This window comes from Octodon degus, unplaced genomic scaffold (genome assembly GCF_000260255.1).
Source record: "Octodon degus isolate 3935 unplaced genomic scaffold, OctDeg1.0 scaffold00018, whole genome shotgun sequence".
Taxonomy (NCBI): Eukaryota; Metazoa; Chordata; class Mammalia; order Rodentia; family Octodontidae; genus Octodon; species Octodon degus.
Window position 1 is genome coordinate 22671465 of NW_004524594.1, and position 15794 is coordinate 22687258.

Consider the following 15794-nt stretch of genomic DNA (forward strand, 5'->3'; position numbering starts at 1 on the left):
TGGGGGATTGAACCGTGGTCCCTGTGTTTTGCTAAGCTTGTTCTAAGTAGGTGCTTTAGACCACTGAGCCATCTCACCAGCCCCATCTCTCTCTCTCTCTCTCTCTCTTATAGCTCTCTTTGCTATACTAGATTATCCCAGGAACATTGACTTGAAAGAGCTATTAGTTCTCATTTTAGGTCTCCTTACTTCTCTTCCCCATCTGTCGTACAGCTAAGCCTGTACAGAAGTTGCAGCCCAGGACCTAGGTTAGGCTCTGCCTGTGTCTCATTGGCACTATGGGGGCTGGACATGTGGCCCTGGTCTTCAAGATGGTCTGAGAATTGTTACCTTCATCTTGGTGCGCAGGAAGCCCTGGTCTCTGCTTTGGGCATCTGTCAGGCGGCCCACATCTTCAGAAGGTAGCTGAGCCACCACACAGGGTCCTGGGGCCACACCATAGCTGGAGTCCCGAAGGCTCATGTCCAGAGCCAGGGAGCAAGAAGGAGGTTCAGCCACTGATGGCTCTGGCTCTCGATAGGGCTGTGGTGGGCAGAAGCCCAAGCTGACTGGGGAGAAAAGAGGAGCCAAGTAAGGGTGTGTAAAGAAAAAGAGGATCCTGTCAGGTTTTAGGAAGATTCCTCAGCAAGGACCTGACTGGAACCTAGAGCCTGTCCCTCCCCTTGTGGGTATGTACAGAATGGCACTGCCCCCAACCCACCAATCGTTGTACCTCCTTCCCTGCCCCAATAAGGTAATTACAGGTGACGCCAGCCAAGCGACACTGCCCGCTGAGTAATTTGTGTCTTAGCGGAACTGGGAGGACCAAACTGCCCTGACAATTATGCCTGCAGAGCTGTCTGCCTGCCCCACCTGGGCCAGTCCCTCTGGATTCCAGGCCTGTCCTCACTCCTGTAGGGACAAAGGGCACCACTTGAGGCCCGGGTGAGGGACAGCTCCTCAAGGCTCAGCCTGGCCCTGGAAAGGTCTCTAGTAGTCAGAACTCCTTCAGGTCTCTCCTGTAAGGAGCTAAATAGCTGCATGGGGGTTCAGGCGGTCTTAGCCCCTCTTTCCCTAACCTAGCCGGTCCCTGCTCTTGCAGTCCCATGGCCTGCAAGCTCCTGACTTGGGCTGGGTCCTGCACCGCAGGCAAACAGGCCAGGTGGGTGGAGAGGGAGGAAGTCAGGGAGCAGCAGGTGGATGCTCGTAACAGTCTCTGGGCCGCCTGCCCAGCACTTACGCAACCCTCCCCCACAGTGGACCGCTTGCTTGCTGTGGCAGTAGGGTTGGGCTGCCTCTGGCAGTGGCAGCACCGATACCTGGCAACCCTTTGACACAGCTGCTCCCTAAGGCAGGTACCTCACACTGAACGGGCCAGGGAGCCTTGGCTGTAGACCCTGGGCTCTAGTCCTGATGAGGGCTAGCCAAACCTGACTCAGGACAAGTCTCAAAGTCAACAGCACGAGAGAAAAACGGTTTATTTTTTATTTATTTATTTTTAATTATTTATTTATTACATTTATTTATTGTATGTGTGTGTGGCCAGCTCAGCCCACCAGGGGGCGGGCTGGCTGGCATGTGGTGCTGGGGGACCGAACTGCGGTCCCTGTGCTTTGCCAAGCTTGTTTCAAGTGCTTTAGACCACTGAGCCATCTCTCCAGCCCGAGAAAAACGGTTTAGTTTCTTGATTAAAATTTCAGTTTGTATAGCCTAAGCACGACAGTTAAAATCTGTAAACTAGGAACATTTCCCAAGCTTTGGAAGGACAAACCAAAAGAGCCATGGGACAGCAGATAGGGTAACCCTAAGCCACTCCTGCAATCCCAGGACACATCAGGTAGAGGCAGGAGAATTGCTGTGAGTTCAAGGCCAGCCTAGGCTACAAAGTGACTTTGAGGCCAGCGCAAAATGCATAGTGAAATCCCATTTCAAAAAGAGGAAAACCCTAAAATTTACAAAATTTTTAAAAAAAGGATCAAGGATGTAGATTAGTGTGAAGGCCCTGGATTCAATCCCCAGTATAATCAATCAATCAATCAATCAATCAATCAATGGGGCTTGGGGTAGAAAAGGAGTAGGAATCAGAGAAGGACTTAGCACATGGATTTGAGGTTTCAGACACATGGGCAGGGCTCTTCACACCCTCGGAAGCTGGAGAGACAGAGGCAAGGACCCAAGGCAGGGCCGCTACTCTTCTCTGGACAGACAGGTCCATAGGAAAAGGTACAGAACATAATAAGGGAGGATAGCTGAGTATGAGAGTGCTGCAGTTTCGGGAGAGGCCCCAGCTCTCGCCCCCTCAAAACACAACAAAGGTTTCACAGAAGAATGTGCCTGCCCGCGCCTAGAACTCGTTCTGCGGGCAACTGGCGTCCGTCTGTCCGGGGGACTTTAATGAGCCACCTCATTCCAGGAGTTGATTCACCAGCCCTGCCTGGCCCCTGAACGGCGTCCCACCTCTCTCTGGGCCATGCGGGATGGTATCAGGCTGAGCTCTAGAGTTCGCCATCAAAGGGTTGGTCTGCTCTTAGTGGAGCTGCTGGCACACACAGGACTAGGGCTATTTGATCTGTGACCAAGGGTGGTTGCCTACCAGTCACTGAAGACCTCGACTGAGAACACAACACTGAATGACCATGTCTATTTCTTACCCCAGGGAGAGACAAAGAGGAATGTTTTTCCTCTTCAGTCTCAGCTGAGGATGACATGAAGCTTCCCCAAACTGAAAGCCAGAGCTAGGCCACACCTGCTCTGGGAGCAGCAGAACAGGAGAGATAGAAGACAAGGTGGGCTGGATCAAGCTAGGAGCTGTTTCATTGTCTCTGGCTCCACTTGGCTCATGGTTGGGGTTCTGGGGACCCAAACTCATGCCCATTGCCTGTCTCTGCACATCCACATGAACCTGCAGACAGGGTGGAGGCTGCTGGGTCACTCTCTGCCACCTCTACCCTGAGCAAGAGGCAGGTGAGGCTGCCAGGGTGGAGATCTGTGTCTCATCATACTCACCCCACCAAACCTGTCTCTGTGCCACCTCCATGTGTCCCTTGCTGGGCTGCACATAGAGGGAGTGCACGTTGGCTTGCCAACTGCCCATCCCAAGTGCCACTGAATGGCAAGAGGCAGGAAGCAGAACTGGTTGGACTCTGCTGGGACTGCTCCCTGTCCCCCCCTAATTAGATGCTTCCGGCAAGGCGGTACCCCACTGTGGCCACTCATTGCCCGCCTACAGGTCAATCCAGCAGGCCTTGTCCCTGCATCCTGTGGGGCTGATGGGTCCCCTCCTGTTGGCCCAGTGTGCCTCTAACAGGACAATGTTCTGACCTGGGGGCCATAGCAGTGGATAGGACACATAGAGGCTGTGCTAAGACAGCTGCCCATCTAAGGACTGAATCATCATGCCATCCCTCTGCAAACCCTCATCTCTGGGACTGAAAGCTACTGGCCCAAACATGGGACAGAATGCCAGATCCTACCCCATCCAAAGCCCCAGAACCGGGCATGAGAATCCTGGCTTTCTGGGGAGAACAAATGAGGCAGATGTGAGGATGTTCAGCTTCCTGGGTCCCTCAGCTGACTGCATGGGTGCTGGTGGGGGCCACTTATTTTGAATGTGTGTCTGCACAGCCTGGTTGCTTTAAGCAGCCTTGCAACTGTATCAGGAAGGAAGAACCGCATCTTGCAACCTCTCTGTCCAGCTCCCCCAGTCCTGCAGGTCAGCTAGCAGTTGTCTAAAAGGAATGGTGCCAGCCAATGGCAGAGGCAACAGCCTGCGAACACAATGGGCCCATCTCTCAGCCTTTTGTTTTCATGTCCCCTTTCCCAACTGCTTTTCATTCAGTGTCCATGTTGAAGTTGGTGCGTTAGGCCCTCACATCTTAATCCCTTCTTCCTGTGACACTCTTATCCCGACCAGCCTGGATGCTCCCATAAGATGCCATACAATGCATGCTAAAATGAACCATAATAAAGGCACTCTGCATGCTCATAATCCCAACATTCAGGACACTGAGGCAGGAGGACTGCTGTGAGTTCAAGATCAGCCTGGGCTACAAAGTGAGACCTTATAAAAAAACAAAAGGTACTCTGCTGTGGGATATCCAAGCTTGAGATAAATAGTTGGGTAATAGTGCTAGAATCCCATCTAGCCCATCACTGGGCCTAAGTTGCTCTTCTTTCCCCAGGTACTGGCTGACTGTCCCTTCTCCCAGCCTCACTACGTAGAGGACATGGCAAACCCCTCCTTCAATGCTCAGTATTTCCAGGAATTACTAGAATACTCATGGAGGCCTCACCTCCCAGCTCTCAGCCTTCTCACACTTGTGTTTTGGGTCCAAAGCTGACATTCTCGATATTTCTAGCTCAGCCTGGAATGACCGACAGAGTTAGGCTGGGCCACATTACTAAACTAAAGGAAACCCCAGGCTTCAGCAGCTCAGCCCTGCTGGCCTCCTGGGCTTGTTCCTGGGCTTGTCCTGAGGCTTGTGCACGTGCTGCTCCAGTAGTAAACAGAAGCTCAGACCAGCAGCCAGAGGGAAGGTCGGAAGTTGGGGCTTGGGGGCCTGGAGGAGGTTCCTGGGATGTCCCTGGAGTTCCAGCTTCGAGGCAGGGTCTGACCTCCAGGTGTCTTCCTGGCATTGAGACTCCACTCAGCAGGAGTTGGGCTTGAAAGCTCCACCTCATCCCTGCTGCTGGAGCCCTTCCCCCAGTTCAGAAGTGGAATTTACCTCAGGTATAGGGGCCTGGCTCATCCTCAAGAAACCAGCATGCTTCCCTGTCACTCCACAGTCAATATTGACACAACCACAGAGAGAAGCCCCCTCCAGGAGAGAGGAGTACATGGGGGAAGGGAAGGTGGGAGGGGCTTTCCCCTCAGTTTTTTGGGAAAGGAAGGGCTAAGGGATAGCTTCTGCCCTGGGAGGGGAAACCTCTAGAATTCTGCCCAGGGGAGAAAAGCTGGTGTGGTGTGATTTTTTGAGTCCTGCTGAAACCTTTTCCATCTAGGTGGTCTCTGTGAGGCTCTAATGGTTCTGGAAAGGCCTGGCAGGAAGGTAAGAACTCCAGTGCTCCCCACCATTTCAGCCTTCCCAGTGGGAACTGGGTCAGTGCTTAGCTAGTCACAATCTGCTGGAGTCTATGAGGTAGGGTGACTGAAACGTGCCCAGCCAGCTCCTGGAGTCATGGTTGGCTGGTGATAGAATGGCCCCGCCAGGGCATAGGCCACCACAAAACACCCCTCTGCTCTCCAGCCATGTGAGGCACCGAGCATGGATGGAGAACATTCCCTGTCTCATTTCCCAAAACTGTGGGAAACTCTCCAGTGGACAACATGGTTTTTGAAGCAAAATTAAGTTTTGTAACTTCTATCCTTATTTCAACCCACAGGACTCTCTCTGGCCAGAGCTGTGGGAGGTATGAGGGCCTCTTGAGGTCCCAAGCCAGAACCATCCAGGAGAGAGAGGACAGTGTGTGTGCTCCCTCATCTGGATAGCAACGGCAGTGGTAGGGGCCACAGAAGCCTTCCCCTACACCTGATCCCACTGACTACCCCTGAGGCACAGGTCTCTGCCACCACCACTCTCACTGTGGTGGCAGGGATCACTAGAATTTTTTTTTTCTTTTTCCAAAAGAACTTTTTTGTTCTTATTTTTAATATTTTCTTTTTTGGTACCAGGAATCAAACTATGGGCCTCACGCTTGCTAGGCAGGCTCTGCACAGCTGAGCTACATCCCCAGCTCGGGATCACTAGAATTGATTTGAAGGATTTTTTTTTTGGCTGGCTCAGGCTGCCTTAAGGGCAGGTCTGGTAAGGCTTGAGGAGTTGGGGATTGTGGTATCCTGCGCGCTTAACTGAGCTAACTGGTAGGTCCCCCAACTAGGATTGATTTGAACTACCAGAATTTTTTTTGCCCCCTTTGGTAAAAGTCAACAGAGGATGTTACTTTTTTTTTTTTTTTTACTGGGAATCAAACTCAGGACCCTGTGCTTGCCAGGCAGGTGCTGTGCCACTAAGCTATATCCCTGGTCCACAGTTACTGACTACAATACAAAATAAACCTAGAAATAAATAAATAAATAAATAAACCCTAGAAATAACAGTGCACTGAGTCCAGCTCAGGACTCAGTTCACCTTTAACACAGTCCAAGTTCAGTTTATCAGATCCCAAGGAGCAGCTAAGCAGCAAGTCAAATACAGGTTGAGGAAGAGAAAAGGAATAAGGAGGGGGCCTGTCCCTCATAGGGCCTTCAGGAGGTGGAGCACTTGGCCAGCAAGAAACTAAAATCCTGAGCTCATTCCCCAACGGCCTCAGTTCCTTAAGAGAAGCGAGGCCCAAACCCTTAAGGTAAGGTTAAGCTGTGAAATATCCCACCAGCACGTCATGGGATCCTGATAGGTGAAGTCACAAAGACCTCACCATTATAATCCCATCTCCAACAGCTTATTAAGGAGGGAAACTGAGGCAGAGCCCTCACAGGGCCCCTCACCCACAGTCCTCTCCTTAACTTTCCTAAAGGTCTGGGCGGTGCCAGGGAGTCTGCAGATCAAGGGTCAAAGTCGGTTGGTTAATTACCACCTCTCCCCCCTTGGAGGCGCTGGGCTGGGTGTTCTGTGCGCCCCTGCCCCACCCCCAAGGTTGGGGAGGGGGAGTGCAGGGCCTTTTTCTAACTGAACGTTGTGTCGGAGGCAGGGGACAGAAGTGCCCTCAGGGCTCCTGGGGAGGGTGCAGCGGGAGGAAGAGATGACTCGGTTACTCATTCAAAGTTGACTTGGACGCTGTCAAAGCGTCTTCCCAAAACAAATCGGGCGCACCGGCTCCCAGGGATCCTCAAGGTGGACTCCAGGAAACCACTCGCCATTGGAGATGAAAGGATTGCGTTTCTTAGAGAAGTGAGACCCGATCCCACCTTTGTTTCAAAGACAAGTGGGGTGCACTGCGTCCTGTATGTTCGGCCAGCCGGGCTGGGGCCCCAGGAAAACTCAGAGGGGGACCCAGTGCTGCGCCCCTGGCCCAGATCCGCCACCATGTTGTGGGGGAGGGGGCAGCCCCGAAGCGGTTTAAACTCGGCGTCTTCCTTCACTTGTATCGCAAACCACAGCCGAGACTCCAACTCAATCCCTGCCCCCCAGTGGCATCGCTCCAGTGCCCTCCTCTTGCCTCAAGAAAGTCCCGGCTTTCTGGATTTACGACGCGAGAGCCTACGGTCGCCCGGGCGGTGACACACCCCGCTGCCTTCCCTGCGCCCCCCGGCCAAGGAGCGGTCCCCCACCCCCACCCGGCGCTCCTTCCGCCAGCGCCGCCCTCCCCTCCACTCTCCCTAGCTCGGCCCGCCGCGGGCTAACGGGGCACAGGCAGGCGAGCGCTGCCTGCATCCCGGCGTTTCGGCAGCGGGCGCCGAGCCATGCGTACCTGCGCCCCGCCCTCGCCGCCGCGGACGCCGGGAGCCTCACCTGGCACGTAGATCTCGCCGCGCTCCTCGTCCGGGAGCTCGCTCCAGTTCCTCTTGCACGTGGAGATGCACGGCTTCTTCACAAGGAACGCGCGGGGCATTTTCGAACTCTCCGGTCCCGGTGCGATCCTCTTCGGTAACTACAACCGAGGTTATCGCCCCTTTCTCTGGCTGGGCTGGAGGCACGAGCAAGGGGACAGTTAAGGAGTCGCTGAGGCGCCCTCCACGTTCAGCGCGAAGACTGTACCGGGACTGGCGCACTCGCTTTGCAACTCCTCCTTTGCAGCCAGGTGCACGGGGCGGCCGGCAAGCGGCAGGTACGCGTCCCTCGGCTCAACTGGCGTCCCCGCAGCTGCTCGCGAAGTCTTAAAGTGCGAGCCGGACGGACGGGTTCACGCTTTATTGGCTCGCGGCGGTATGTGTCGGTGGCTGGGGCGGGAGGGGGGGGTGATCTGATCTAATTAGCTTGGAGTGGCCCAGCGAGCGATGGCGCATGCGTTGGGAAATAACGGTGACAACCCACCTATTTGTTACCTGTCGAACCGGTTTCCATTCCGCTGCGGGTGAGGTGGCCTCGCGGGCGGGGCGGGGCTGGGCGGCCGGGCGGGGGCAGGGCGGGGCGTGGGGGGGGGCGCTAGCACCCAGCCCCCAAGCCCCAGCCGTACAGGGTGCCCAGAACGCCCGGGACCTCCCAAGCGGGCCGTGCTAACGTTTGCAAATGGAGGGTTTCGGTAGGAGTTTGGCAGGAGAGGAGGGGAGGGCAACGTTATGTACATAGGCGCTCGCACGCTCCGCGGGTGATGAAATAAAACTCGCCCAACGGGGCCAGCCCAACCTGGCGCGCCCCGGGCGCCCGGGAAGGCGCGAAGCCGCCGGGCGGGAAAGGGCGGCTCGGGGCACACTTGTTGAACCGGGCCTGTGCCCAGGCGGTCCAGGATGTCAAAAGCCAGGCTGAGCAATTCGTGGTTCAGCTCAGAGGTATTTGCCGGCTTCGTGCGTGCGGGGAGGCACGCAGGGCAGCGGAATTGTGCGGGTTGATGGGTGGAGAACCCGCACCCCACAGCGTGAATACGAAGCAGAGCACCCACCTGGCGCCCTGGAGCTGAAGACCCCTCTTCTGCTCCAGGAAGGCATCGTGTAGGAAGGAGCTTTTAACTTTTTTTAAAATTAAGTTTATTGGTACGTTTTAGGTATACATAATGATCATATTATAGGGAATGTTGGTGTATCTTCTTTTTTCTCTTCCCTTATCTCTCTTTAACCCCTCTTTCCCTCATTTACGAGAGCTTTTCTTTTCCTTTCCTTTTATTTCCTGTCCTTTTCCTTTTCTGTTCAGGACGGGGCTCCACATTTTTTTCTTTTTTAATAACCCATTTATTATAGGCTAGGGATATCTCAAATAGTAGGAGCTTCTACAAGTCTTTCAATTCCTTCAGTCTTCTGATGGCTGACTTGACTGTGACTGCAGAACGGATATTGTAGGTCCAGGCGCCACCAGCCACGGTGTTCATGCAGGAACCACAGTACCAGATCCCCACAGTTCACCTCTTCATCTTGGTCTTGCCACAGAAGGAGCAGGTGTACTTGGTGTGCAGGCTGATTTCAATCTTCTTCACTATTTCTGGAGTGAGGCACCATAGTGAGTCCCATATTTACCAACTTTTTTTTTTTTTTGTGGTGGAACCGGGGATTGAACTCAGGCCCTGGGGAAGTGCTTATTCCACTGAGCCATCTCCCCAGCCCCCTATGCCGACCTTCTTGGTGCGCTTAGCCATGTCCATGCGAGGAGGCCCAAACCCAGAGAGTGGGGCTTTACATTCAATTCCACCAACTTTCTGCAAACCCCAGTGCTGTGCCCTTTCTGCTTACATGCTCTCCCAACTTTTCTCTGTGTCCTGCATAGCCGACCAGATTTCAGGTGCATCAAGAGCAGAAGGGCAGAGGAGAGCTAAGTACCCTGGACCCAGGTGCTGCCAGGCCAACCCTGAGCAGGGTTCAACCAGCCTCTTTCCCCACCTCCAATTCATCCTGCTCTGCTCTGGTCCAGGCTGCATGACAGGGATGCCCCACCCCACTGCCCGCCCTGCTCAGGACTGCTTGTGGCCACTTGAGCCATTTCACTGCGATTCTTTGGCCATGGCTGAACTTCTTTTACTAGCCAACCTACTGAGAGGGTAAGGAGGGGATCCATGCATTTCACAGTTCTCATTGCATATAGCTTTCCTGCATATTGGTTTTTTGTTTGTTTTTCCATACAGAGGCTTTACTACTAATCACCCCTTTGGTATTGGGGAATGAACCTAGGACCTATGTACGGAGGTACAGCCCCGCCCCCTTTTTTATTTTGAGACTAGTCCTTGTTTTTTTTTTTTTTTTTTTTTTTTTTTTTTTTACAGAACCAGAGATTGAACTCAGGCCCTTGCACTTGCCAGGCAAGCGCTTATTTATTCTACTGAGCCATCTCCCCGGCCCCTGTTGTTGTTTTGACATGGTTTCACTGTGCAGTTCAGGGTGGCCTTGAACTCACTTTGTAGCCCAGGCTGGCCTCAAACTCAGCAATCCTCCTAACTCAGCCTCCTTAGTGCTGGGATTACAGGCATGCACCACCACATCTGGCTAAGGCCTTGTTAAATTGCCTAGGCTGGGCTTGAATTTGGATGCTCCTGCTTCAACCTCCCAAGTAGCTGGGACTAAAGGTGTGCACCATTGAACCTAGCTCTCATAGAGTGTGAAATGTTCACCAGAACAGATTGGGAGGAAATGAGTCTCATGGATCCATACAGTTCAAAAGTCAAGTGTCAAAAGAGGAGAATCAGGGCTAGGATTGTAGCTCAGTGGTAAAGTGAATGCCTAGCATGCACAAGGTCACCTGAATTCAATCCCCAGTACCATGAGAGAGAGAGAGAGAGAGAGAGAGAGAGAGAGAGAGAGAGAGAGAGAGAGAAAGACAGACAAAGACAGAGGGAGAGGAAAGATATCAGTTGATGTGGACTTAGAAATCTAGTTAAAGGTGATATGCTTCTAGAGACACTTTACATTCCCCTGGGACTTTTGTGAAGCCCCCTTCATAGGTGAGGAGATTGTGGACTTTGGGGACAGATAGGCCTTGCTCCTGGATCCCGAGTTTGGCCAAGGGCCCTTCCTTGTCTGTCCCTTGAGAATCCTATCACCCATCTCCTGTGGTGACTGGAGGGTGATGCATGCTTTGCCAAGAGGCATTAATATCTGCCCCTTCTTCCCTGGGGCTGTGCCTTCAAGGAGCCCACACTTTCCTTGTCCACCTTCTGTTCTGACCCTGGACCCTTCCCTTAAGCCGACAGATGACCACCTGCAATATGTGTGTCTTTAGCATAGATCCTGTAGCAACAGCATTGACCAGCAGTCTGGCTAATGGAGAGTTGAATTTAGCTCACTCATTCCACAGATGTTTGTTTCTTTTTTAATTTATTTTAGGGAAGGGTCTACAGGGTGTTCAGGGTCTCACTACTAGATCAGACTAAGTGATCAGCTGGGATTATAGGCGCTCTGCACCACACCCAGTCTCAATTGCCTTCTCAGTGCACCCTGGGGGTGGGGCCAGCACTGCAGCCCAGGGATCGAATCCCCGGCCCCTGCACCTGCTTGTAGGCACTTTAATCTGCTGAGCTATTTGGCTGGCCCTCCATGGATGTTTCTTGAGCACTTTTGTTTTTGTGCCAGCCAAAGTGGGTTTTTGTGCCCAGTGGGTTTTGGAGCAAGGTCTTCGTAGGAGACCCATAACACAGAGGCAGATTTTCTCATCAGGGGAGCAATTCAGATTCCAGAGGCCAGTGGGGAGGTACAGTGGGTGAAGCCAGCCAGTCTAATGGCTCTACTGTAGAAAGAAAGTCACAGCAAACAGAACAAAACCCCAGGAGGGAAGGTACTTTGTCCAAGCTGTCTCCTGCTGCAGTTTCTGTGTGCACAGCCATACCTTGCAAAAAACTGGTTGGTTGTCAATAAATGTTTGTGGGGGTGAATGAGTATCTCTTCTTGTGTGGTCCATTTGCCTTCCATGTTCTATTTTTTGGTAGGAATAAATACAGAACAAATTTTCTTAGTATAAAAAAGAAAATAGCACACACCTGTAATTCCAGTACTCTGGAGGCTGAGGCAGGAGGATGAAAGTTTTGAGCCCAGCCTGGGCTGTTTATTTATGGAGGCAGGGTCTCTACATGGTTTGGGCTTATTTTGAACTCACTGTGTAGTCCAAGTTGGAACTAATGGTGATCCTTCTTTCAGTTTCCCTAGTGGTAGGATTATCGGTGTATGCCACCACACCCGGCTCAAGTAGGGCAAGTTAACTGCTTAAAAGTAATAGGGCCAGGGAGATAGCTCAGTGGAATAAGTGTCTGCCTGGCAAGCACAAGGTCCTGAGTTTGATCTCTGGTGCCAAATAAATAAAATAATAATAATAAAAAGGCAGGGGAACATAGTTGCAAAAGCCAATCCCCAATGCTACAAGCAAAATAAACAAACAAATACATACATAAATACATACCAGATGCTGGCTGTCAGGGAAACCACAGAGTGGTGAGGACTGTAGAAAACATGTCTATCTAAAGGCAGTCATACAGGGCTCGGGAGATAGCTCAGCAGCATAAGTGCCTGCCTGGCAAGCGCAGGGTTCTGAGTTTGATCCTTAGTTCAGAAAAATAAATTTAAAAAATAACAATAAAAATAAAGGCAGTCACACAGCACTCAGGAGACTGAGGGAGGAGGATCATTGCATATTCAAGGCCAGCCTGGGCTACAAAGTGAGTTCAAGGCCAGCCTGAACTTCATAGTGAGATCCTTTCTCAAAAAAGACCAGACAGGGGGCCCGCCCATTAGCTCAGTTGTTTAAGTGCCTGCTTAAAAATGCAGTGAGGCTCAATTTCCACTGGTTTGAACCCAGATCCTCCAGCCAAACCAGAAATGCCCTGAGGGCATGTTCAGGCCTCCAAAAAAAACCTTCAAAAAAGACCAGAAAGGGCCTTGAACACTAGATAATTCTTCTACCTCAGCCTCCCAAGTGCTCAGATTATAGGCATACACTGTCTCCAGCTTTTTAAATTCTGCTCCCAATTTTTTTTTTTTAATTTTATTTATTTGTGTGTGTGTGTGTGTGTGTGTGTGTGTGTGTGGCCAGCTCAGCCCACCAGGGGGCGGGGCTGGCTGGCATGTGGTGCTGGGGGATTGAACCGTGGTCCCTGTGCTTTGCTAAGCTTGTTTTAAGTAGGTGCTTTAGACCACTGAGCCATCTCACCAGCCCACTGCTCCCAATTTTTAAAAATTAATTAATTGGGTACAGGGTCTTGCTATACAGCTGGAACTGATAGTGATTCTTCTGTCCCAGCCTCCCCAGTGCTGGGATTACAGGCGTGCACCACCATGCCCAGTTTTGGTGGCCAGCTCGGCACAACATGTGGTACTAGGGATTGAACTCAGGTCCTTGTGCTTGCCAGGCAGGAACTTGAGACTACTGAGCTATCTCCCAGTCCCCAATTTTTTAAAAAAGGATTAATTGGTTCCAACAGCATACCTCCAAAAGCTGTGTGTAATCCCACCACTTGGGAGGTTGAGGCAGGAGGACCTCTGCAAGTTTGGGTCAACCTGGGCTACATACTAAGGTCAAGACCAGCCTGCACTATACAGAAAGACCTTGTCTCAAGCAAACAAAAAACCTCTAGAAGTTGGATCAGATCCCAGCCTGCTGGTGTGCGCATTGTAGATGGTTTGTAGTTGGTGGAGGAAGCAGACAAACTATGTGTGCACGAGTAAACCCGAGCTATTCTGTGAGTATCGTGAAGACAGTCACTGCTGCTCACCCAGCGCTTAGCTCAGGTGTAGCTCAGTATCAATCTTTCACCCCTCCGTTGAGTCAACAGATGTTTCTTGAGTGCCCACCATGTGCTAAGCACCAAGGATCCTGTGATACAAGGCAGACAAACAGTGAACCCGTGTGGTGCAGATGTTTATTGAGAGTGAGGTGATGGAGGCAGGTGGGGATGCTGAGACCTGAGAGCTCAGCTATAAAGAGCCAGAGGATGGTGGAAGGAACAGTTGGTGCTAAAGTCCCCAAGCGAAAATGAGCCTAGAATATATGGGAGGTACCCAGTGGTTGCAGAGGCAGGGTGGAAAGGGGAAAGGAAAGGACAGAAACCAAGGATGGGGAGGCCAGGGGGCCACAGCATATAAGGGGGAACCCTATGCTTCTGGTGCCACAGAGCCTGCTATAGGCAGAACATGTGTGTCAGTAAAGAAGGTGACATGAGGGAGATAGATACAGGAGCTACTGCAGAGGTCTGAGCAGAAGATGATGGCCTGGGTGAGGGTGCAAACTGAGCCATAAAGGAAAGAAAAGGGGGTCCATAACAGGTTTGTGTCTAAGGTCTTCCCAAAAGTGGGCTGCATGAGGACACAAGTGCAGTAAGAGAAGGAACAAGGTGAGGGCATTGTTTGGGGTTCCTTGTGAAAGAATCTGGCCATAGGCATCATTTGGGTTCATACGGTGGGGAAGTCACCTTCCCTGGCAGCCCTGAACTCAACTCTGTACCTGTCCTGTGGTAGGAGCAGATCCAGCACCACCTTTCCCCAGGGGAGCAGACAGCTGAGCAGGCAGGTGAAAGCTGAGCTCACCTAGACACCCAGGAGAACTGAGGGTCCCAGGGGTTAGATGCCAAAGTCCGGGTTCACCTCTGAGCAGCCCTGGGATGCTACCTCTCTGGGCTCCCTAAAGGTACCTTCTCTTGGTACCTCAGGGTTGCCATGAGTCCTGCGAGTCCACTGTCCACCAAGTACTGGAAACCATGCCTGTGCCTCTACCCTCCAGACTCCCTGGCTCAGGTAGGCTACAGACTGGCAGAGGCCACACACCCTCTCAGTGTGGAGCCAGAGCTGGTGTCTGATTCTCTGGCCCTTGGAAGCCTGTCTCAGTCGTGACAAGGGTTTAATAACCAGCAAGCCTCTTAACAGTGATGAAGGCTCGGAACATGCAGTTATCAGCGCCCTCTGGGCCCCACACTGGGAAACCAGTCAGGCTCCTTCTCTAAGCTGCCTTCCCTCCCCAGGGCTGCTCCCATCCTGGCCTTTCATCTGAGATTTAATTACCCGGGCTCCCCACAGCCCCTTGGGCAGGAGCCATCATTCCCATTTTATAGATAGGGAAACTGAGGCACCTAGAGGTAAGTGGTTTGGGACTGTCGCCTGTGAGTCAGCTGTGGAGCCAGAGCCCAGCGGAGTCAAGACCAGGCCTTCTGGCTGGACCTGTCCCTCTGTGTGTCTGTCTCCATCCCCTCACACACACCCCTGTCCCCCGCACCCAGACAGCTTCCTTCTCAGCTCTCTACTCCACTGCTCCCATCTTCAATTTCCATAGTATGGGGCTGGGAGGGGCTCTGGCAGCCTAGTGGAAGGGGAGGGGTGGGTAGGCAGCTACTGGTGTGGGGCTCAGCTTTTCATCTTCAAAGTCGCTTGTTAAGAGTGAGAGGCACTGGTCAGGCTGGTGGGTAGCAGGGTTTGGACGCCTGCAGTTCCGTGTCCTGGAGATCTGCGGTCAGTGGAAGTCTCCTGCAACCTGGGCCTCGGCCTAAGAAAGGCTGCTAAGTCAACTCCAGTCCTAGCACCTGGGTCACCCCCGGAACAGCCAGGAGCCAGCCCCCAAGATATCAGCAGTGCTGGGTTCTGGCCCGGCTTTGCCCTAGGAGTTGGACGGCCAGGCCTCTCTGCCCTGGGCCTTGGTTTCCCAGCTGTGCTAGGCGTGCTGCAAGGCCTGTGACCAGCCAGGCCCTGCCAACCCGCACGTCCTCAGTCCCCACGCATCCCGTTGTTTTCTGCCTTCACTAGGCTTTCCCCACCCGGTTTACCCCGAGGGCAGTCCAGACCCCTGGAGGCCTAAGCTCAGCCTCCGGGAAAGGTCAGCAGTTTCCGTCGTGCTGCGACCCTGGCGCCGGCTCCTCGCCCCCAAGCCGAGCCGGTGGCTGGGGGGAGGAGGAGGGGAGCGAGGTGGCGTCGGGTACGCGAAGCCAAGCCCTGCGGCGCCAACCCGACCGGTTCCGCGGATGCAGCGCGTGCTCTTCCCTCGGCGCTCGGGGGCCGCGCCTCGTGCACCCCCCGGCGGCCGCCCGCGGACCAGCACCCGCGCGCCCCCGGGAGTCCTGTAAACAGGCTCGGGCGCCGGCGGGGCCGCGCGGCGGCCTCCCGGAGGCGCGGCCCGCGCAAGAGCCTGGGATACTAAGCCGGCCCACCCAGCTCCGCCGCCCCTGCCTCGGCCTGCGGCGGTTTCGGGGAAGAGGGGCGCGCTGCGGGACAGTTACTCAGCCACAGCGAAACCGGCGAGTCGGCACCTGCCGGGCAGGCGGCGGCCCCG

The 15794-nt window shown here is 53.4% G+C and overlaps 1 protein-coding gene across 2 annotated transcripts in view; it reads right to left on the reverse strand.

Moving 5' to 3' along the window:
• Ovol1 (ovo like transcriptional repressor 1) overlaps positions 1-7784 on the reverse strand; it is an 11093-nt gene extending 3309 nt beyond the window's left edge. The window contains exons 1-2 of one of the 2 annotated variants that reach the window (XM_004627224.3): positions 7428-7784; positions 331-548 (exon numbers count right to left, since the gene is read on the reverse strand). In XM_004627224.3, coding sequence (XP_004627281.1) covers positions 331-548; positions 7428-7527 — 318 coding nt within the window. In that variant the 5' untranslated portion in view covers positions 7528-7784. The remainder of the gene's footprint in view (positions 1-330; positions 549-7427) is intronic. The other variant, XM_023710682.1, reaches the window with a different exon arrangement.
• Between the last annotated feature and the right edge of the window lie 8010 nt (positions 7785-15794).